The following is a 24162-nucleotide window of genomic DNA, read 5'->3' as shown; positions in this document are numbered from 1 at the left end:
ATATCACCCCCTGGCCGTTTCCAGATGATTAAGTATTTATCCTGATTTGTTTGCAGAGAGGTTAGACAATGTTGGCGATTTATTGAGCATTTCAACATTCATTTGTCTGAAGGGAGGTTAGATGACATTGCATCAAGCAAGTACTGTGCCACATTTCCCAGTGCATTTCCCCATATTGCAAAAAGTCTTTTTATTTTATTTTATTCTAGGTTGAGCAAGTATTGGGCTATACAGCAGGAAGAACTAGACAGGACAGGACAGCAGGAAGCACCACAGCAATCCAGCACCCTAGAGCTGGTTCCAGGGTTCAGCATATCTGGGATCCCAGTTCTGATCCCCAGGGCTCACTGACCCTGCACTTCCTCCTCTTTGGTGTGGCTCGGCGGCTGCCTAGTCATACAAGCAGTGACTTCCACCACATCCTCCCCATCTAAGAAGTGGTATAGATTCCCAGAGGGAGAGAGTGAATGAGCAGCACTGACAATGTCAACGAGGAAAGTGGGCTCATAAAAGGAGGGGGTTCGTTGAGAGAATACTGTCAAATGTTCACCCCTGCCTCCCCCCCCCCCCATCTAGAACCAACGTTAAAATGTACATCATTTAGAAACCGGCATGGGTTGGAAATGTTTATCTTCACAAACCTGATATATATGTTTTTGTGTTGTCTGTTATGTCTATAATGTACAATTCATACATTTGCTCCTGGCCGCTTCGTCTGAGAGACTAGGTGGCGTGCACTTGCAGCTAACAAGCATGGACGGTGATGTCTTGATATCTCATGTGTAGGTATGGGAGGGGGGATTTAATTTGGTTTCCATTTAAAGGGAAATCTACCTAATCCACACTTTCTGATGCAAGACTTGAACTGGAACACAGCCACCCTTTGAAATTCGCACTTCTTCAGATTTTGCAATGCAATTCTCCAGCTAAGTAATGTGTACAAAAATGCAGATGCTAAGGTAAAGTGTGTGTAAAATGCATACATTATTGCAAATAGCATACAAAAATGCATTATGTAAGAGAGTGTTGCTTTGCAAAATGTGTATATTTGACGAAATTGCATACAAACACATGCACATTAAGGTAAGTTCAGACTGAAATGCTGCGGAATTTTCACAAGAACTCATTGTGTGTGTGTGTGTGTGTGTGTGTGTGTATTTTAAAGGTGCAAACCGACATGGAGATATGGCAACCAGAACTTGGAAAAATGAGAAACAGAGATAAGCCAAAATGGTCAGATTCATCCATCCCACTTCATGCATAACGTATTTTAGTCCCCATTTTATGGTTAGACGAAGCATTGGAAAAATAAGCATCTAGACACTGATTGAAAGGACTTGACATATGCATGAGTGAATACCAAATGCAGTAGCCGGGGTGCCCAAACTTTTTTCAAAGAGGGCCATATTTGATGAAGTGAACATGCATGAGGGCTGACCAAAGTTGTTGACCCTTTTTTCTTTAGGATTGCAGTTGAGCTTTTTTACAATTTTACCCCAGGACTTTTTCTCCTTTTTTTAGGATTTTACCCCAGGACTTTGGACACACAAGGGGTGGGGGTGAAATCCCAAGCTTGGTTACTTTACAAAACTATTTCCAAAGGGAGCTTTGCATGCCCTATAATTTTGTTCTGCATCGTCAATGACACCCCTGCCAAAGCCTTCCCTTGTAAAGTACACTTTCGTGCTTCGCTTTGTCTGGTTTCCAATCTTGTATAAACTGTTTCCTTTATGATTTAAAGAGACAGTAATCAATGTCGTCCACAACAGGAAATATCTGATGGACTGTAACTGGTAAAAGCCACGCTACATGCCACCTTCTTCTTCTTTCTTGCTTTCTGCACATCAATGAACTTTTGTGGTAGTTTAAAGGTAAAGGGATCCCTGACCGTTAGGTCCAGTCGCGGACGACTCTGGCGTTGTGGCGCTCATCTCACGTTACTGGCCGAGAGAGCCAGCGTACAGCTTCCGGGTCATGTGGCCAGCATGACTAAGCTGCTTCAGGTGAACCAGAGTAGCGCACAGAAACGCCATTTACCTCCCTGCCAGAGCAGTACCTATTTATCTACTTGCACTTCATGCTTTCAAACTGCTAGGTTGGCAAGAGCCAAGATGATATCTTTTGACTCAATTTCTGAGCAAGAACTGAATTAGGATACTAGTTCAAATGTCAGGACATATTTAAAGAAGAGAAGAGTCTGACGGAAGGGAGTGCAGACTTAGGGCATTCAATTCAGCAATATTAGAAAGTTGCCCTGGGAAAAGGCAAAATGCAAATTCCAAGCTTGTTTTGTAAAGACAATGAGAATTGACATCATTTGTCTCTGTCAGTGATATTTTGCCTCTTCTGAGAAGAAGCCCCCAGGGGTCCCCAGAAGAAAATGAGAAAATGCCTGTTTTCAAATGGGCTACGAAACTAGTTAATCAGAACAATGAATATACCAAGTTGGCTCAAAGATGTAGAACGGAGATGACTATGCAAATGAAAACCCATGAGAATTCATGAAAAGATTTGGCCCAACTGATTTCTGCTTTGAACTCAGTGAATGCAAGCACTCAGTTCCAGAGTCTATTTGAAGTTAAGTGGGTGTGAACCTTGATCAGTGCCTGAGCGGGAAACCAGTGGCAGTCCAATGTCATAGTCCCCCAACCATCAACCCCATGTACAAGAGAGATCCCCTCTTTTCCACTGCCTGAGGGAAAAATAGCCCCCTTTTGTCTCTCTCTTTGATTGTTAGATACCACCAGCCCCAATCAACATGACCCATGATCAGGAATGACAAAGGTTGTTGTTGGCTACCCTTGCTTCAATTTATGTGGGAGTGAATGCATATTCACACACACACACACACACACACACACACACACACACACACACCTGTGTAAGTTATGTGTGTGCCAGAGGGGTAAATCTCAGCCAGTGAAACATAGTGTAAAAAAATGGACCACCCAAGACAAGAGTGTCTATGTTTTCGTACATGAAATGCTGGAAAGGGTACAATGGAAAGCTCTCTTTTACCTCCACACCCCTGCTCATCAAAAGGGGTAACTGTACATGGGGTGCATAGTCAGGGCAGGTGGGGGGACATGATAATCTGTAGCTTCTCACAAAACTGTGAAGTGAATTTTATTGCACAATCTCCATGCAATCAAAAATCCAGGGCTTAATTTTAATATAGCTCTGAATGGAAGTTATTCACAGCTAACTTTAGCTGGTTCAGAGCCAGGGAGTAGGGCACCAGCAGTATTTTCATGACTCTATCTTAGGTAAGAAGAATTTGACCTTTTTATCTCATCCTCACAAGAAGCCTATGGTGTGGGTTACTTACTTACTTAATATAAGAATCATGCTTAGTATTTGTATAGTGCTTTGAAGAGTTTTCCATGCATTATCGTAACTATCCCAACACCCCTGTAAATTCTATTATCCTCCATATTACAGACAGGTGGGGGAAGGGCTGAGGCTGAGAGAGTAGCTCTTCAGCCAACTGTTGTGCCATGCTCAGGCACAGTCGGCCTTTATTTCCAGGCAACGGAGCAGAATGAAGACTTCTCCACTCCAGTCTGCCACTCAGGCTCCACCCGAGTTTGCCCCTGATAAAGGCAATTTCAAAATTTGGAATAGCGACTTTAGTCACCAACTGGGGCAAGTCCCAACAGCCAACCGCCATGTGGAATTGTTTTGTCCTGGGGGGGGGGGGTGAGGGGCTGCTGGGCCAGGCCACAACCACCGCCCACCTCTGAACCAGGTAAGTGGCCTTTATTCTCCATATTACAGATGGGAGGCAGGAGGACTGAGCTCCTGGTAAAGGTGAGATTTGAAGAAGGGCCTTCCTGATTCATTGCTAATTCTCTTAGTCTCTATATTTCACCTGGTGTGCTGGAAGCCACCCAGAGTCTCTGGGGCAACCCAGGGTATAAGTAAGTAAGTAAGTAAGTAAGTAAGGGCTCACACTTTTTAAACATTTCAAAGTACAGTGGTACCTCAGGTTACATACGCTTCAGGTTACATACTCTGCTAACCCAGAAATAACGCTTCAGGTTAAGAACTTTGCTTCAGGATAAGAACAGAAATTGTGCTCTAGCGGCGCAGCGGCAGCGGGAGGTCCCATTAGCTAAAGTGGTGCTTCAGGTTAAGAACAGTTTCAGGTTAAGAATGGACCTCCAGAATGAATTAAGTTCTTAACCCAAGGTACCACTATAATAACTTTGATAGGAGCTTTGCCTGAAAACTATTCCCTAGTCATTTCCTTACTTTGCCCTACATTGAGAATAAAATGTGTATAACAAAACATGCATCTTTTCGACTGAGACCTCTCAGCACAGTATGATGATGTAGCAGATATACCAAATGTTTAAGCAAGTATTTCAGGGACTTTGCATGGCCATGCATGACATCCATTTGGAAACTTTCGCCAGTAAAAAAAACGAAGACAGTGAAGTCAAATCATGTTATGCATGTGAAATCAAAGCTTTAGTGATAACAGCTGTGTGCTGTTAAGAAGAATAGAAAAAACTTTTCTGAATGGAAATACTACCTCCTAGTTTTTAGCCAAATGGATTTTTTTAAAAACAAAAACAACACTCCTAATTTTTGGCAAGAGGTGATTTCTGACCTTCCCTTGGTTACTGTATTGTCCTTCCATCACAGCAGCAATTTTATATGGCTTGGATGGGTCCCCTTTCTTTCCACTCCTTTCCATTAACTGTTGGTACTGATAATTTCACTTTTTAAACCAAACCAAACCTCTCTTTTCCTGTGAGTCTAGTCAGTGAACAGAGCAATAGAGATCAACAGCCAAAAAGGAACTAAAAGAATCCCTAAGCAAGACTAAAGCCAAGCTTATGTTTGGATCAAGTGCAATTTCAGCCACTGGAACCACGTACACACATGTGTGCAAGGAAACACATAATGTTATAGAGGAGTTGCTTTCAGTTGCTGGTTAGGCAAGCCAGAATGTTAGTCTTGCCATGGATCTGCATGCTTCGTAGATACAGAGCTGTGGCAGAGCAAGTTCTTCAGTTCAAGGCTGGTGAGAACAAGCCCTTCAGCTACTTATCTGTGCCTACTTTATCCACCCCACAATTTCCTCCTGTGTATTTATCTCTTTGCCTAATGCTCTGCTATATTTCCTCCTGCATTCTGGCTGCAATCCCAAACTCACTTACTAGTGAGTAAGCCCCACTGAACACAGTGGGACTTTAAAAAAAACAACACACACACACCTAGGTTTGCACTGCATTTCTTCCTTGGGAATCCGTGGACAGATGCCCTGACAGCTTTACTGCTAATGCATTATCCTTACAAATGATTTTACTTCTGTTATTGGACCATTTTTACAGCAAGCTGTGTTTGTGTTGAAAGAGGAAGCATTAAGTCTGCTTGTCCAACAGCAGGCAAACAGGAAGTCGGCTTTTCATTTACATCCCCTGTCCTGCCTTATTTATTCTGTTTTAAACTGTCTGGGTAGAGCATGTTGCTCTCTATGGAATGGCTATAGCAGATAGTAGTAGCTTTTCGGCCAGTTTAAATCTCAGACAGTTGATGAGAATTTCCAACTTGAGCTGAGCCATTTAAAGAGCTGTGGCAAGTCCCAGAAAGTGCAATTATATTTCCAAGCGCATGGCAGTAATCTTGGAGAAAGCTCTTAATGAATCATAGGCGAGGCACGCTTCTTAGATGAAGCATATGTTTTTTGCTACTATCTTTCACAGCTCCATTTTGTGGCGTGGTGAAATCCAAAGGAAAGCCGCTTAAGGGCATGGCCAAACTATTCTGTATCCACTCCTGAAGTGCATTAACTAAAAGAGGGTCTTAAAACATAAAAAGACAAAAATGACCCTTTATTAAAGCTTAGAGATGCTGTGTATTTTGGAGGTGACAGAGACATCTGATTGGAAGGCTGCCTAATGCACTGCTACAGACGTATAATCAGCAGATAGAACTCTAGGTCACAGCTCTCAGATGAAGTGAACACAGGGCCATTTCTCCTTTGGAGACTTGATCTGGCTTTTGACTTTAAAAATTTAGAACAGGAACGGAATGGATTTTTTTTTCTTGGATAAGGACAGCTTAGCTCAACAGTGCAGGGGCCTTGTCTACTGCAGTACCCAAAAGCTAAATTGTTCCTTTTAGAGAAGGAAGAAAGACTAATGGCAAAGTCTGCTTTTCAATGATACAGAAAGGCTGGTTCTACGGGTGACAGTCATAGGCTGGCATTCAAATAAGCTTTACTCAGAGTAAACCTATTGAAATTAACAGAGGGTGGAGGGGCTCATAGCCCCCAAGAGGATCTTGCTTGTCCCATAGTCAAAGCCTTGGGTGCCAGCAAAAAACAGGCATGGCTCCGTCTCTCAATTGCCCAGGCTGCTTCTAGCTTCTAGTTCTCTCTCACACAAGTCTGGTTTTTGTATTTCTAACTACCAGACAGTTGTGGAAGGGGGCTCCACCCATTTGCTGTCTGGCACAGAGCCACTTCCTTTGTTACTTTAGTGGCCCATACTTTGGGGATCTTTATGGTCCCTGTCTGGTTAATTCAGCAATTGAATTGCTGCTGGAGCCAGGAATTTGAAGGGACTCAGGCATGCAACCTACCCCCATCTCCAAACACACAACAATGTGTGTGTGTGGAGCCAAAACAGTAGCAATCACTAATGAAAGTACACATGGAATGCACTATGTATAAATATTGTATAGTATTCTGCAGAATAAAAGTTTTTTAAAAAAAAAAATCCAGTGCAGAATCTATCAAGGGTTTGTACAGAGTTTCTAAAAAGACTGCAGCTCTCACCACAATAGTTTTTGGGATGCAGAAAACACTGGAGACTTTTTACTATGAGAAACTGGAGAGTGGAATTTGATTCTCAGTTTTGCTGGGCAATAAATATAAAACTGTGTCATTGTTTTGTGAATTTTCTCATTACTGTACTCTGTTGCCACACTAGATCTCGGCGTTCAAATAAGTACTCTACAGCCTTCCAACCCAGCTAGCAATTGTGTTCCTTCGTCGCTGAAGTTCTACTCTACATTTGTGCTATCATAAGAGTTGTCATGGTAATGGCGAACATGAGGTCAGCGTCCGTGGCTGGAGTGAAATCCAAATGTCGTTATTCAGACTACTCTTATGTGAAAAACTGGACGAAAAGAAAAGAAAAGAAAATCATTCAGACTAGACGGAACCTCCCCCCTCTTCTGCCGCCACCAATACTTATAATTTCAAAGAGGAGAAAGGAATTTGTAAGTTTATATAAATAGCTAATAAAAGCCAAGAGTACATATTCTCCAACATTCTACTGATGAAAACAAACACTTGAGCATTTGTAACATCACAGCAAGGGGTCACAACCTGAGTGCCACACACACACACACACACAGAGAGAGAGAGAGAGAGAGAGAGAGAGAGAGAGAGAGAGAGAGAGCCTGTTGCATGATTCTGAAGGCTCTTCTTCTAGGCATGGCATTCCTTTCCCTTGCAGTGGCCTGTCTTGGACTGGCTCCTGAAGTAAGGTCTATGTTTACGAGTGGCCGAGCATTGCACGCAAAATGCTTACGAGGACACCTTCTGTTATGTACTGAGTCGCTCCAGCACCCTTCCTTCCTTCTTTCCAACAAGAAGACACTTCGGGCCAGGGAACTTCAGAATGAAGGAGCAGCAAAAAACAGTTTATTCTTCAAATCACCTCTCCATGGCTCCTCCAAACCTTCAGTATTCCAAACTTGTTGGCAAGTGTAAAACAAGTGTCCTGAATTGTGTATTTGGAATAGAAACATGGAGGGCATCTCTCCCACACTGTTGTTGTTGTTTGGCCGTTTAGTTGTGTCTGACTCTGTTTATTGAGCATTCATCCTGAATTGTTTGCACAATGCCTGCATGGACATTATAGACTGTCCCCTGCTAATTGAGTAATCATTCTGGTTTGTTTGTGCAGGGGTTACATATTACTTCCTGCCAATTTATTGTTGCCCTACACCTTCTAGTGCAGGGCTGGGAAACTCTTCTTGGACCAAGGGCTACATTCTCTTCTGGGGACCCCTGGAGGCTGTATACCATGGCAGACCATTTTGGAGGCCCTGACCCTTGACCTGTTATAGGGGGCCCACCAATGAGGTCTGGCTAAACCACTGTTATTTTCTTCCAAGGGGAATGAGAGAAGCCAACACAGACAGATCCACTCATCCCTAGTTTCCACACACATGCCTCTATCCTCCATGCAGCAGCCAAGCAAGGGGCATTAACAGAGTTTTTGTGGGGTGGTTGTGCCAGAGTGCTTTAACCCACTTTAATTGCACAAACCTAAATTTGTTGTTACATAATTAAATCTCCCCCACAAAATAGTGATAGTCTGAAGGGGACCTTGCACACATCTGCATGTAATATATAGATAGTGCCACTGCCTACAATATTTATTTTGTACAAATATTTAATATAATGTTTAATAATGGATCTGTTTGAACTCATTATAGAATAGCTGCAACTCAAAACACATTTAGTTGCATTAACCATCTGGATAGACGCCGGGGGTGGGAAGGTAGGATGGAAGGAAAGTAAAGCAATCCTATTTTTGTGTCCGCACAAATACAACAGCATGCATCAGCGCCAGAGACAAGGTGCATTTGCCCTCCCACCACAAATATGGAGAATTAACTTCCAGACAGATTCAAGGATGGGGCTGAAACATGATTAATTGTACTGTACTGCACGGATATGGGTGCACAATAGCACAGGTTTGTTTGTTTTTATTTTAAAAAATGCTCCAGATCTTTGCAAAATGCAAAACAGAGATAGTAATCTGTCAAGGATAAGCATCAGAAAACAGGAAAACAGATGGAGGATGCAAAACTGTATTGCAGGTATCTGTAATTTTGAATAGCACCATATCTTGTATAGGATGCTTGACAGCCAAACTACATGTTACACCCAGTTTCATTTTTCTTCAGCAACAGCATCATCCGCTGGTGTTTTTCTTGCTGTTGCAGTTTTAACCCCCCCCCCCTGAAAAGTAGCCCCAGAAGCTGTAGTTGAGAGTGTTAGACCAGCTAGGCATTCTCCTCTCTCTTACTTTCTTTTCCACTTTTAAGTACTAGTATAAAAGGCCACATTATAACACTGTGGTGGTTTTTTTGTTTCCTCTATGCATTGTATATCTTCTTGTGTTTGGGTCCATGAGTAATATTAGGATGCTAAACCAGAAAGTGACTTTTATAAAATATATTGATGAGTTTTATTTTTACTGGTGGGACTTCACACATAGCACCAAATGTGGAGGAGGTATCTGACATAAAAGCTGGTATTTACACGAGCAACAGAATGGAGTCTTCCTTGCCTCTATTAATAATCTTCAGATAGAGTGAAAGGAGTTCTGGTGGAAATCAGAAATGCATTAAGTCATACTGATTATTATATGCATGTGTGTATTCAGGTAAAGAGCAATAGAAACATCATTAGAAATTACTCACTTTCTTCTATGTGGAGTTTGTTCAGCTGTTGCCAATAAAGTTATTGTTTTACTACCCTCTAAAGGAGGACAGAAGCTTTTTAACTTCTGAAAATGTTTTCTCTTTTTAAGGACAGAGTTCATCTTCAGCTTGATGTTTTTTTGGTCCAAAAAAGCAGAGAACAGCAAATCCTTTTCTCTACAAACAAAATGTGCTACTTCAATGCTCCCAGTAATTTCCATAGCCTTGCTTAAATTGTTGAAAGTGTTAGAGGTACAGCAGTTGCCAAAAAAACTACACTTGGAAAATATATTATGCTTATATGCATATATTTTGATAGAATGAACTTAATGATTTCAAAACACGGCTGTTCAGCATGCTGAAAGCAGTCTCTCTTTCTCTCTCTCTCTCTCTCTCTCTCTCTCTCTCTCTCTCAGCTTCCCACACACAGCTCTGAAAATGGGACCCCCATCCTGATGCATGGTGACACACTGTGATATTCCACTCTTGGAAAACTGCTTGCTTGGGCTACTCTTGAGGAAAAACCAGCCAAAGCAATCTGGAAAGTATGGCACATTTGAACAACGCAGTCCTGATGGCTCAGCACTATTTCCTTGCAATGATGTGTGCTTCAGTATCTGTACACTTATGAACTCCTGCTGACAGTTGCCAGCTCCATACTTTTCTTCTCAACACCTCCTGTGAATTTAATTCATCTTGCCATCCTTAAATATAACCTAAGGCTGCCACCACTTAATCAACCCCAGCTTCCAATATATTTTAGTGGGTTGTTATTGTTTTTTAAAGTGCTTTAACTCTATGTTTGAGTTAGAGTGCCTGTGTTTTCTTCTCTATCATCCCTGAAGCCCTTCTGGACTCACAGAGTCAGCACTGGACTGCTGGTAGCCAAGCATAGAGGGATATGGAGTGTGTGGTGACAGGAAGAGCCTGAGGAGAGGCAAACCAGTGGCATCTCTTTTTCCAACAGTTACTGCCTGCCGGTCCTTGCGTTTAGTTTGTGGAGCACATCCGCAGCAGGGAAAAGGAGTGCTAACTGGGAGTCACACTATGGCATCCCAGGTGAGGGGACTTCAGTCGCTGCAGGTGTTCAATGTAGGAATGAAGTGGAGTCAAGTGTTGGCTGGCTATTCTTACAATGTAGCTGTGCCAGCAATTTTCTTTGGCTTCTCAGCCACAATCCTCCTGAAAGCAACACTGAACTTTACATTATAGTGGTGGCAGCCACCTAGCTGCATGCTGACTCATGGCTTTCCTTGCATCTTTCATTTATACTAGACATAATGGCACGAGATAGCCACCGTGGGTTGCATGTTCAGAGAAGGAAGACTGATAGATGCAGTGTGCAAAGGAGCACAGGAGGGTGCTGAGGCAAGAGGCTATATTGCAAAAGGAAGGAAGAGGTGGGTAGGCCCCAGATTTACGAGTAAACATGCACAGGATTGAAATTTACAAGCAGAGCTGACCAAGTCTGGTATCATGCTAATGCGTCAATTAAACATGCACACAATTGAGCTCTGCAGCTGAAGATAGGCTTTGGAAGAGACTTGGTAGCATAAATAATCATATGGAATTTGCTAACATAGCACATCTTCTTAAACACTGACACTGCAACACTGCCCCCAGATTCAGTGCAGGAGTCTTCCATGAGTTTCCTTTTTGTGTGAGTTGCTAAGACTTTTGCCTTATGAGCCATAGCTCCTCACCTTAACTAAAGGTTTTGGGAAATCAGCCAAATTATGCACATCCTTTGTGGTTCATGTGTATTTCTGCCAATCTGTCCAGCAAGAATGAAGGAAGGAGAGGAGGGTTTTGCCCCAGCATCCTGAAGCAGCAGAGGACCCATATGACAGAATTCAAGCATCCAGATCTGGGTTGGCAAAGCCAGAGGAGTTGTTGCCTTACAGAACAGATGAACTGGCACCAAGCAGCTACGGACTGATGATTTAACAGTGAAACTGGTGGCTCCCTCTCTTCCAATATCTTCTTGGGGCCCCAAGCTTGCCACCTCCACCTGCAGAGTTTACCAGATGAAAGGGAGGCCTTAGGCTGCCAAAGGGACACTGCATTGCCTGATATATGAATAGGCACATGCCTATCATAGCCATCATTTATGGTGTCCTGGTGGTAATGAGAGAAAGATTAGAGTTGGGTTGGAGCTTCTGGGAAATGCCACAGTATCTTGCTCCTTCTCTTCAAACCTCATGTTGAGTCCTGGGTCCAAGCTTGAATTTATTATATGTTTGCTAAATTGTTGGTTTTTGTTCTATTTGAATTTACTGGCACGCTTTGTAAACTGATTTCACTTCCCCACCCCAACACTTTGTACTCGTGTAAGTGAATGATTGTTGTATGCAACTTTGGGCAAAGCCCACTGGAATGGTGACACATAAATAAACTCAATCAACCCATCAAATAGTTGAATTATTAAATATACCTTTAAGGTACATTGTTTTCTAGAGGAAACAAAGGATCCTCACAATGCCAGCCAATTTTTGTTCTTAAAAATTGCTGGATCCCAGCCTATTGTCATCTAAGTTTCCAGCATGCGAAAAGCTTGTACACCTCATGAAGCAAATTTTATATGGACAGAAGTCATTGTATCAACTTTATAAGAAACAGAATTTTCATCCTTAAATTGATGGAACTCTGCAAAGTTGTCCTACCATCACTGTGGAGCACAACTGGGGAGCATGTGGTTCTCCAGATGTTGTTGGACAGCAGCTTCCATCATCCCTGGCAATTGGCTAACCTGGCTGGGCTGATGTGAGCTGGAGAACAGCAGCATCTAGAGGGCCACAGGTTCCCTATCCCTGCCGCAGAGCTTTTGTTGTGACTCTGTAATCAGGCAGTGGGAAAGGAGGTGGGGAGAGCTGAGAAGTCTTCTGGTCTCTTTTCAGTCCTGCAGTTCTTAAACATTCTTTTAACGTGTATTATTAATCTTTTTCATAAGCCTTTCTCTTGGTCCTAAGGTTATGCTGGAGGTGAAGGCCCTATGTGCTCATTCTGTATCCACTTTTTCCAACCCAGAAAGAAAAATAAGATTTTTCGAAAGGATTAGGAGATGGAAATAAGTTGTGCGTCCACAAAAAAAGGGCACAAGGATCTTCACTTTCCAGGTTTTGCTAAGTGTGAAGGTATTGCACTAAGGGGGAGTGGAAAGAAGTGGGACAGTGTTGGAGTCATGCATTGATTTGAATTTAAATTGGCAGATGCTGAATGAGGTTTCATGTTTGTTCAAGTTTTGTTCCATAGCGGTGAGCTGCAGGAATCATAGATGAAGAAAACAGACTTGGTTGGGATGGCTGCAAATGTCTTGGCTAACCTGTAAACACCTCATTCATTTCCCCCATTTGAAATCTCTAATGCCATAGAGGCCCGTGGACTCAGCGTCTTCTTAATCAGATACTTATACATATTTAAAATAAGGACCCTTCTAGTCCAGCCTGAACAAGATTGGCAAATATCTTCAGGAAATGGCTTGATGGCAGCAGTTTCCATCACTATACCAGTTTACAAATCACTTTGTGAACTGCATTCAGATACCCCTGCCTACAGCTCTTATCAACAGGGCACCCTGTGAATCAAATGGATTTCTTGATCTCAGTGGAGAACATTTTTAAAACAAGGAAGCCATTAATAACCCTGGGGTGGATTCACGTGTGGGGAATATTGCATTAGATTTCCTGATTATAATGCTAGCTCTTCTGTCACGTTTTCTAATGTTCCCTCTATACGGCAATAACCTTTGTATTATGGAACTGTGGCTTTTGGACCAATATACCTGCATGTCATGCTAAATTTCATTCACACCAGTGACACAACAATGAACATCATCGGACAGCATCACTACTCCCACTCTTTTTGCACATGCATGCACCATGATCCCCACGGGTAAACAGTAGGAAAGAACTGGACGTCAGTATACTGCCCCAAATTTTATTCCCACAATATTCTCACATGATGCTTGTTGTACTTCACTGCTATTGCCTATGCATACATTTGCAACAGGATAATGCATGCTAAAGATGTGCTGAGGAACAAAGGAATCATATGTATACCATCCTCAGCCAAACATCTCTGTGGGCTCTGTACCCTGACATGCTGACAAATACATGAATGCCAGATATGCATAATTGTAACTCCTGATTTTTTAGGTGTAGGGAAGCTGTCGTTTCATCTTGTGCCCATTGGAATAGATGCACTACATTTCCTTGTGAGTCGTTTTGAAGGCCAGGATAGGCAGGTGTGATCTCACTGATTCAGCAGAAATTCTGCACCAGCTCAAGCTTCTGAACCGTCTTCAAGAGGCAGCCCTACGTATAACGTGTTTCAGTAATCCAGCCTAGATGTTACCAGAGCATAGACAGCAGATGTTAGGCTATCCCTGTCCAGGTAGGGGTGCAGCTGGGTCACCAGCTGAAGCCGATGGAAGGCACTCTGCACCATGAAGACCACCCAGACCTCAAGTGACAGCAGAGGATCCAGGGTTACCCCCCAAGTTATGCACCTGCTCCTTCAGAGGGAGTATAACCTCAACAAGAGAAGGCAACCACCCAGCAGTGTCAGATCCAGACTGAGCTTCAGTTTGTTGGCTCTCATCCAGTCCATTATCAAGGCAAGACACTGGCCCAGCACATCCACTGCCTCACCTGAATATTGGCCATACTGCTTAGTTCTAATACCCCACCTTTCTTCCAAGGTAGCACACCTGGTTCTCCTTCAGTCTCCATTTTATCCTCACAACAACCTTGTGAGGTAGATTGAACTGAGAGACCCACTGTGCATCATTGATAGAGTGTGGGTTTGAACCTAGTCTGACACTCTAACCATTACACCACACACTTTTGTACCTGGTTCCTTTATTTATCCTCTCTCTGTGTGTGTCCTTTGCCATGATTCAGCTGAGATTCTCCACTGGGAAAAATGTATAAATGTTTGTTTTTTACTGGGAATTTGCAGGAGGTGAGCATTTACCCTAATTTGCTTGCACAGAGGTTATAAGTCTTCCTGTTAATCAATTTTTAAACCTGCACTTTTCAGCACATTCACTGTCACTTTCCTAACTGCATTTTTTGTGGATTTTGTTGTGACAGAATGCTTCAATCCACCTTAACTGTGAAAACCTAAATTTTCAGTATTGGGATGAATGCTTAATAAACAGGTGCTCTGAAGGAGCCCAAAGCTTCCTCATCAAATGTGATGCCTTTCACAGCCCAATCTTTCTGCAAGTAGATCCAACATAATAAAAGTTGCTAAAAATAAACCACAAAAATTGCAACATTAAAAGTAAAACAGTAGTACAAGTGAAACATAAAAAAGTTATCCAAAGGGGGAAAATAAAGATTAAGGCTGCATACACAACATTTTATTCCAGAATCAATGGAGACTGAGTAGTTCTTTTTTCTATGTAGGCCACCCACAATCTACATCTATTGCATATTTTTTAGCCTGAAAAGAGCTTTTTGAGAAACTGGTTTCATTCTGAAAATAAAAGCTCATTGCAGATTGATGCTGCAATACCCTGCAGTGTGCCTATTTGGAAACAGATGTTGGTGGTCCTGGCAATGGGCCACCATTGGCCCACATCTGCTCAATGACATTGTGGGTGGGCATATACCAAGGTCACAATCACCCCTTCCTTTTTCATTCACCTGGGACATTTGCAGGGAGGAAAAGACATGGATAATCAAGGGGAGCCTTTTCAAATGCATATCAAGTAACCACACCCAACCTCGTGGACAGTAGGATCTAGGATCAATCTAGATTGAAAGCAGCATGTTGAGTACAAACAATTTTGGATTGGGGGGAAAACTAACAAACTACATTTGGTTAATGTGCATGCAGCCAAGGCAACTAAGAAAACCAGAGAGGACAGTGGCTGCAAAGCTCATCTCCTTCTCCTCTTTTCAGTCTTTACAGCAATATACTACAACCTCCCACTCTTTCGGGCCAGAACTGGCTCCCAATCTTTTCTCCAATTAAATTATAGCAACATTTTGTTCATAGGATTCACACAGTCAATCATCATCATGTCAACAGATTTCAAACACATCCATATATCTGCAGCCCCTGCTGGAGAAACCAAGTGTCTGGTTATTTATATTGTGTGAAGAGAGGACTGTTATCAGGCCACTGGATACAATTCATTGTTTCTGTGAGTGATGACAAGCTTCCTTCCTGTACTTAACATCTGATTAATGTTAGAAATATTTTAATGAGAGCATTGAGAAGTCATGAAGAGGAAATAAAGGGGGCCTTGTCGTGGTCCTCTTCAGAAGGGACAAGATTGAGAAAATGTACGGCAGAATGCTGGAGATAGAGGAATATCAGTGAAAAATAACTGTATGACATGCTTCCCAATGACTAATTTGTAACTCATTACATTATTCAGAAACGACGGAAAGGCTAAGGCTTGGTTCAGACACCCACTGCTGTACAAAAGTGGTCATGGGAAGTGGAATGGGAGCAAGGGCTGCTAGTGGGCTTGCAGCCTGGTGGAGTAATGTAACTGATGGTATCATAGAAATGTATAAAATCCTGGCTGGGGGAATAACAACCCTGGGCTAAAAATAAATATTGCTTCCTAAATGGCTCAAATACTGCCCACTAACTGCCAGAAAATAATGCCTTATCATTGGGCATTTGTAGGAAAGTGCAAATGATCTGTTATCCTTCCTCTCCTTTCCTCTGGGCTGGGTGGAAAGCTTAGAATGAATGAGTGATTTCCCCCTTCTATTCTTCTTCTTTGTCTACAACAGGACTGTGGCCTTCTAGAGGTTGTCAGACCCCAACTTCCATCACCCCCAACCATAATGGTCAATAGTTAGGGATGATAAGAGTTGCAGTTGAACTTCTGAAGGGCTGCAGGTTCTTCAGCCCTGGCTTATAGCCTCTAAATTTCATTGCTTGCACCACAAAAATAACACAAGATGGGATGAATTAGCGGAGGAATCACCTCCTCCAATACTGCTTCAATTGACATGACTGCTTCTTAATATCTAGGGGACCCTATTAGCTGTCCCAACTGTGGCAGAGGCATGGCTGGTTGGGAAAAGAGAAGGAGCCTTCTTGGTGGCTGCATCCAAGTTATGGAATATCTTGCCCTGCAAGGTTTGCTTGACTCCTTCCCTTGCCATTTCCTGCCATTTAATGAAAACTTTCCAGTTCCAGCTTATCTCAACCCTGTTTAGGGCTTTTATCTGCTGAGCCTGTTTCAGTTCTTATACAGTGGTACCTTGGGTTACAGACGCTTCAGGTTACAGACTCCGCTAAAACAGAAATAGTACCTCGGGTTAAGAACTTTGCTTCAGGATGAGAACAGAAATCGCGCAGTGGCAGCGGGAGGCCCCATTAGCTAAAGTGGTATCTCAGGTTAAGAACAGTTTCAGGTTAAGAAGGGACCTCTAGAACGAATTAAGTTCTTAACCCGAGGTACCACTGTATTATGCATGTTCTCTCTCTCTCTCTCTCTCTCTGTGTGTGTGTGTGTGTGTGTTTGTGCTGTTGTTTTATGATGAGATCATCGTATTTCAACTGGTGTTAGCTGTTCTAAGCCATGTTAATGCATTAGTAGGATATACATCTTTTGCAGAAATAAAGGGAAACACTATTGCATATGTACACAGAGTGATGATTTGTTCCCAGTTGAGAATGCTTACTTGAGAAAGGACAGTCCCCCTTGCCAATTCTATTATGCTGCAGGTCTTATAACAAGACTTGTAGTTCTGTAACCCATTGTGAAATAATAGGCTTATTTAGACAAGCTCACAGGTTGTTACTGTGAGGCAAGTAGGAACTTTCTATGATAACAACCCTTTCTTGCTGCTGCTGTTTTTTCTGAAAGCTGTATATCAAGCACATTTAAAATACATGTAGACACACACACACACACACACACACACAGAGAGAGAGAGGATACAAAATGCAAGGAAGAAACTAGAGTAGTCTAATTTTTCCTAAATATGGTGCAGTCTGAAAGATTCAGGTGCTTTAGAAATATTTAATGCAACTTTTCCATAATGCAGTCTTTTGCCATTCTGAAATTATTATTGTAAACCATGTATGGAGAAATTGTTGTGGGACTCCAACTCCCATCAGCCCCAGCCGGCATGACCAATGCCCAGGGGTGATGGGAGCTGGAGTCCAACTGGTCCCCACTCCCCTGTTGTAAACCAAACACAGCAGGAAACTATGGAAAATTAATTCAGCCCTTACAAGGAGAATTAAGATAGGGCAGGTGGTGGGAAACAAAATAAAGCCTTGACTGTCCTTGTGAGGCAAAAGCTAGTGCAAATGAGAAAGAAAAACCTAGAAGGATCCTGAGCAGCATTCAGATTTTGTGAAATCAGTCCTCCCTGGTCCACATTTCAGGCTGCATCTTCTCAGCATTATCTCTCTCCTGCTTCCTTGCCCTGAACAAGACTTGATTACGTGCTGGATCTTACCCGGTGACCCTAGCTGACTTCCTTTTCCACACAGAGCAACGGCAGGATAATTAGTCAAAACCAGGACGGTGGATTGCCTAGCCAAGTTCATTTTTCTACTTTGACCCTACCAGTCTCTCCTGGCTGACAACTGCCATTCTGCAGAAGGGACAGCGCCAGATACGCTGCCACAGCTTACAAATGCAATATGAGGTAAACAGATTTAGACATTATTGCTGTACATGTTATATGTCCAGAGAGAAAATCCAAATCCATACTCCACTAAAAACATATAAAAATGCATAGGTAAATACCATTTGTTTTGCCTCAAATCAGTCACCTAGGGCAGCTGGCTGTCTCTGCCTCTTGATGTCTTGCATTTGAGCTGGATTCCACACACACCCCCACCCTTGTGCAGATCAAAGGATCTAATCATGTGAACACAGCAGAACCAAAAGTGCTGAAACTTACCTGAGGCATGGACAACATGGGAAGCTAGTTCTCGAGTTCCTCTGACCTTGATGAAAGTTCCTCCCAAAAATCACATTCATATTCTTGTGCCTTCACCAGACCCAGTTCGAACCACATAAACTTGGAAGTGAAATCTCACTGATTTCAAGGGAGCAGCATTCCAAGCAAGCGAGCTTAGTATCACAGCCTTAAGCACAACTCTTGACAATTTGACACGGACCTATAGAAAGCAATCTGGGAATCTCCGTCTACAGGACCCATTTCCTATTGGTGCACCTAACTGAGGTGGATATACATACCAGATTTTGTTTTATGGGACTGCTTTCTTTTTAATAGTTGAAAGTATCCCTGAGTGAGGCAGGGTAGGGTACGTGCTTTCCAAATTAATAAAATCAATATGTTGTCCCTGCAGAATTTTTTTTTCCAAAACACTTCTCTCTCTCTCTCTCTCTCTCTCTCTCTCTCTCTCTCTCTTTACAAATGCTTTTTTTTGTAATACATAAATGCAACAATGGCACTTCAGTTTAACCTTCTACTGCCATGACTTGCACTAATACCAAGAAGCAATATTTCTTACATTTTAACATACAGGTATTTTTCCACCTTCAAAATTTGACTTCTGAGCCAGGGAGTGGGAAGAGAAAGAGCTGAGGGAAGGTCACACAAAAAAAAAAACAATGAAGGCCATCTGCTCACAGCTGTGAAACAATGAATACAGTTCCACCTCATAAGTAGCTGCTTCTAATTTTGAAATTCACTATACTTTTCTCTCTAAAATAATATGAAAAAAGACCCTGGAAAAGAGTGGCACTATGGCACTGGATAGGAAACTGCCTAGAAGCACTCCCCCCACCCCTAATGCCACGGGCCAGGAAATAATATCTGCTCCAAAGCTAACAAACTTAAAATGTGCCATTTCCATACCTCTTCCCTCACACACGCCAGTTCGATCCAGGCTGAGGCCTCTGAAAGATATGCTGCAAGAAGCAGGCGGTTGGGAGGCACATGCTGTAGCAGCACTGTTCTGACATTTGCTAAGCACCAGAGTCCCTCAAGTGACTGGGAGCTAAGCCATTGACGTCACTGAACAATAGGCAAAATATTTCCTCCTCCTCCATAGCCCTGAACTGTAAACACCAAGCCTGAACACAGCAGGCTGAACATTTGGGGAGAGGTGGGAGAAAAGAGAATGTGAGAAGCTCTCAAGCGATGCTGCCTGAAAATAAGCAGCTGCTACTGCTGCCGCACAACAAGAGTCTTCATCTCCATTCCCCCTCTCTCTCTCTCTCTCTCTCTTTGTGTGTGTGTGTGTGTGTGTGTGTGTGTGTGTGTTGTGGTTGTTGTGGTAGTTGTGTTGTGTGATTTATACTGTAAGATTGTTGGAACAGACTTGATTTCAGCACCCAAAGTAGTAGAAGTGTTATAAGGAAAAACAACATCCCTCTTTACATATATTTCTTTAAAAGAAGAAGAAAAAGAACCTGTCGCCGTTGCTGTCATCTGTCCACGTGCCTTAAGTTAAGTCCCAGGGATGCATTTCCTGAAAGAATTAAATTATCTTCCTTTTCAACCAGTGGATATAAGAGGATGTTGAAGAAGCAAGCCAGAGCAAGGGGACAAAGGGGCAGAGAGCAGGAGGGGAAGGAAAGAGGGAAAGAAACATACGGAGCCTCCCTTCAACAGTTAGGAATCTGCCTTTTACTGCATCAGGCCATTGGTCCATGTAGTTCAGTACTGTCTGCACTGACTGGCAGCAGATCTCCAAGATTTCAGACATGAGTTTTCTCTCAGTCCTACCTTGGAGTGCCAGAGACTGAACCTGGGGCCTTTTGCACGCAAAGCAGCTGCTCTAACACCGAGCTGCAGTCCTCCCCTTCCTCTAATGTTCAAATCCGGCAAGGGAAATTGTGTGTGTTCCATCCTATTAGACCTTTCTTTGACCTTCAGTTCCACTCATCACAAGGTGTTGGCAGTGCAATTGTGAAACCCAGCAAGCATTGTGAGACTAATCTTCAGCGGTAACCTCTGTAGGACAGTCCCAGACAGTTGCAGTGCACGCTCTTGTTTCTCCAGCTTCTTCAAATTGAACAGCGTGGAGAATATTTCTCCTGCATTTTTGAAGCATTCTCCATCAATTAATAAGAAAAGGAAATTGCATTCCATTCAAAAATTATCAGAGGGGGAAAGAGAGGGTTAGTGAAATTCTTGTGGGTGGAGTGCAGGGTTTCTTGTAACACTTTGCTTACTTTTGAGGTGTTTGTGGGTGTCCTTTCTGAGGGGGTAGGTATGAGATGGTGCTAGTGAGGATATATCATTATTTAGAGGCTAGGCAGGAGGTAAGATCAGGATCTGCTGGCAGATCTATGGGTGATCTGCAGTAGATCAGCAAAGGTTTCTCATTTGAATTGCTTAACAATTAGGGTTGCCATACATCTGGAATTTCCCGGACATATCCAGAATACTGTAGTTGGTAGCAGTGTTCGGGCAGAAATTGTCAAAATTTATGGGAAAATCTGGATGTATGGCAACCCATGTTGGTAGCGTCATTTTTGCCCAAACCTTTGCTCCCCCCCCAATAAACTGAACAATTTTGCCCAAAAAAAGGTCACTGCTTGAAATAAGGCAAACCTATTTAACAATAAGAACATTTGAGGGGGTGGGTTTTTCTGTGGCAGGACAATGAGTTTTATGAAGTTCTAGTACTCAGATGCCTGGGCTCTGTGTTCTTTAAATTAAGTGTATGTCCTTTTACCAAGTTCCAGTGATGGAACTCAAGACTCCATGTCTGTCCAAAGGAAGTATGTGGCACCACCACCTGTTCAAAAAGCCTTGTTTTGAAAGGTAAGGTGCAACATCAAACAAGATGAAGAATCACATCTCTGTGTGTGTGCCTTTTGTGGAAAGCTAATATTCTAGTGAAGATGCTAAAATTCTAATTTAGACTTCTGCTACCATGCTGGCTTTACATGGGTTGGGAGTTTTTGACATGGGACCACTTTAAATCATTTGGTTCTCAAACCTGTATTCTGAAACAGTAGTCTGAAGAGGGCTTTAACCACACTCTTTTTCTGCACATTTTAAGAGAGTCTGGAGTGGAACGTGCTTGCAGGAGCCCTCTAGACGATGCTCCTCTCTTATGCAAGTATGTGGGTGGGTAGAATTGGATGGTTTGAATGAATGTTTCCATTAGTTCCTGAAAAAATCCCATAGGCAGGCTAATTCTGTAACTGGGAAATTTGTATGTCTGGATTGTATCTTCAGCATTCCCCCCTGGATGCAACCCTACCTGTCCTGGATGCCGTCAGCAATTCATGGTGGTACAATGATAAGCACACTTCTGCTCTGTCTGCATAAGTGAACCATCCCCATCACAGTGAACTGTTCAGAACTCCATTGAGACCAAGGTTCAATCTCAGTCCTGAGGCATCTGAAATTAATTAGTTAACATCAATATGTTTCTACCACAGTTCACTGCTGAACTTCAAAATTAACCATATAAGATATTTTTCAAAAGCTAGAAGGAAAGGGGAAAGTGCGAACATTTTTGCCAAATAGGAAAAACTTATTTCATTCAGATTTTGGATTTTTGTTTTATAATTTGGTTACTCAGTCACAGCTAAACTCAGGGCTCCCCCCCCCAGCCAGAGCTCACCAAAGCTCAGCTCCAACACCTCTCAGGTGGGCACAATTGCCATTGGCTAAACTCAACATGATTTTGTTCAAAGTTCAACACAAAACATTCACCTTCATAGCAAGAAAACTTCAGTCCCTATAACAAATGTAATTGGTTTCTGAAAAATCATCCGTGCACTGAGAGGGATTCAGGCACATACCAGGAAACTGGTGCTTTGTCACCCCAGCACACTTTATAAAAGAAACAGAGCTTTCTGCAGGTAGGAAAGTCACAGGGAAATGCATGGGAAGGTATGGAATGAATGAATCATGGGAAGACATATTAAACATACTGTAGGCAAATCAGGATGAATGCTCACTGTCATATAACCTCCCCACAAGCAAATTAGGATGAACGCTCAGTAAGGCAAGCCCTATGTGTGTGTGTTCCTGCCTGATGTTTTGCAAATTGCTCTGTAGCAGCTGCAACTAGCACCCGTTATAATACAAAAGGCCAGAAAATGAGCCATTGGTTGCTGTGCTGAGTGACTTAAGCTTTAGAAATTATTCTCCTGTTAAGTAGAAGAGCAAAAGTGCATATATATATATATATATATATATATATATATATATTCTTCTAACCAACTCATGCCTGCCAGAAAAAAATTAAAGATAGAAGCAAACCAAGAAGTCGTCTTAGCTCTCCAAACCAAAACGCAAACCGCATCATTACATTATACACAGAGGAGGATAAAATGGTATGTTGGTGAATAAAATGTCACTGTGACTTTGAAGAAACATTGCTGGAATATCTGCCCTTCCTTATGCATGAAGAGAAAGACAAACACTCAGTTTTAAGCCAATGGAAAATCATAATAATCATATTTTACATTTTAATTGGATTATCTCCAACTAATTAAAAAAAAGGCCATGGAAAGTAATTACTGTGAATTGTGGAGAAGTCTCCAAAATGAGGATATTAGGAAGTACCTAGGAAGGCCCCTAAGGAGTATTTGAGTAGGAAAAATCTTAACAGAAAACAGAGTATTAACTCAAAATGAAATGCACGGCCATGTGCACGAGGAGTAACTAGAAAAATATGTTGCTATCTAGACCACGTGGCTCTGTGAAGTCCCATGAAGTAAATCAATGGCCTCAACATTAGTTTAATCAATTCTATGTGAATGGGCTGTCACACATTCATTCATTCATTCATTCATTCATTCATTCATTCACCCATTCATTCATTCACTTGCACTTTATAGTGTTGAGAGTTGGGGGTGGGGTGGAGTGGGGTGGGAAGGTTAGGTGTATGATGCTTCAGCCCCTTCTAATTCATGGATGCAGAAAGGTTTAAAATCTAATGGAGGATCCCATTGTTGAATTAGCCAGGCAGGGGCCATAATGGTCCCTTGGTATGGGTCCTTAGTATAAGAAAGGAAGTGGCTCCCTCCCTCTCCTGGTTGGTAGTCAGAAGGACAATAGTCAGAGTGCACTGTAAGTGTGGGGCTAGAAGCAGTCAGAGAGTGAAAGCCATGTCTAATTTCTGATACAATCCAAAGCTGTGGCTATGGGAGAAGCAAGACCCTCCTGCAGTGTTGATGTGTAAACCCCCTCCATCATAGGCTCAGGTTGTATTTATGCATGAATAAACCATATATCATAAAGACACCACGGTCTCTGCTGTTCCTCATTCTAAGGAAACTGAGCCCTGGGTTGCTTACCTGGAAACCCCGGAATCTTACCCCACTCAGAGATTGGGGTGGCGTTCCACAATAGCTATGCCTTCACCATCTTGCTGGTTGAAAGAATAGAACCATTCAATGAAATGTGGATGTGTGAAGAGGCTGCATATAATGTGAAGGATTAGATGCACTGAGTTCATTCAGTCATCGTGCTCTACTGATCAGCCAATAGTCATGTATCTGCAGTGTGAAACATCACTCACTGCAGACTTCCTACAAGACTTCCTCTCCTTGGTTGCTGCTAGGTGGTCACAGCTTTGGTGAAAAACATGCTGTGAGCCACCTTTCACAGCTTACTGTGTCATGGGAAATTGGAGAATTCCTCTGCACGCCTTTACTTAAAGCCTCACTGCATTCATAATTCCATTTCTTCTTGCATAATGAGGATGATGCCATCTAGAAGCCATCCCAATACGGCACAAAGAATCACAGAAAGTCAACCAACACAATGCTCA

General features: G+C 42.5%; 1 protein-coding gene across 2 annotated transcripts in view; it reads right to left on the bottom strand.

Annotated features, from left to right (window-relative positions):
- Positions 1 to 24162, bottom strand: part of PDE7B (phosphodiesterase 7B) — a 202117-nt gene that overhangs the window by 140935 nt on the left and 37020 nt on the right. The window contains exon 1 of one of the 2 annotated variants that reach the window (XM_033143844.1): positions 18351 to 18753. The exons of the other annotated variant lie outside the window; for it this stretch is intronic. Within the exon in view, the coding sequence (XP_032999735.1) occupies positions 18351 to 18368 (18 nt within the window). The 5' untranslated portion in view covers positions 18369 to 18753. Of the gene's footprint in view, positions 1 to 18350; positions 18754 to 24162 lie in introns of those variants that run through there. 2 annotated transcript variants of the gene reach the window in all.

Source organism: Lacerta agilis, chromosome 3 (assembly GCF_009819535.1).
Source record: "Lacerta agilis isolate rLacAgi1 chromosome 3, rLacAgi1.pri, whole genome shotgun sequence".
Lineage (NCBI taxonomy): Eukaryota > Metazoa > Chordata > Lepidosauria > Squamata > Lacertidae > Lacerta > Lacerta agilis.
The sequence above is the reverse complement of the archived record's forward strand: the minus strand, read 5'-3'. Positions and strand labels throughout refer to the sequence as shown.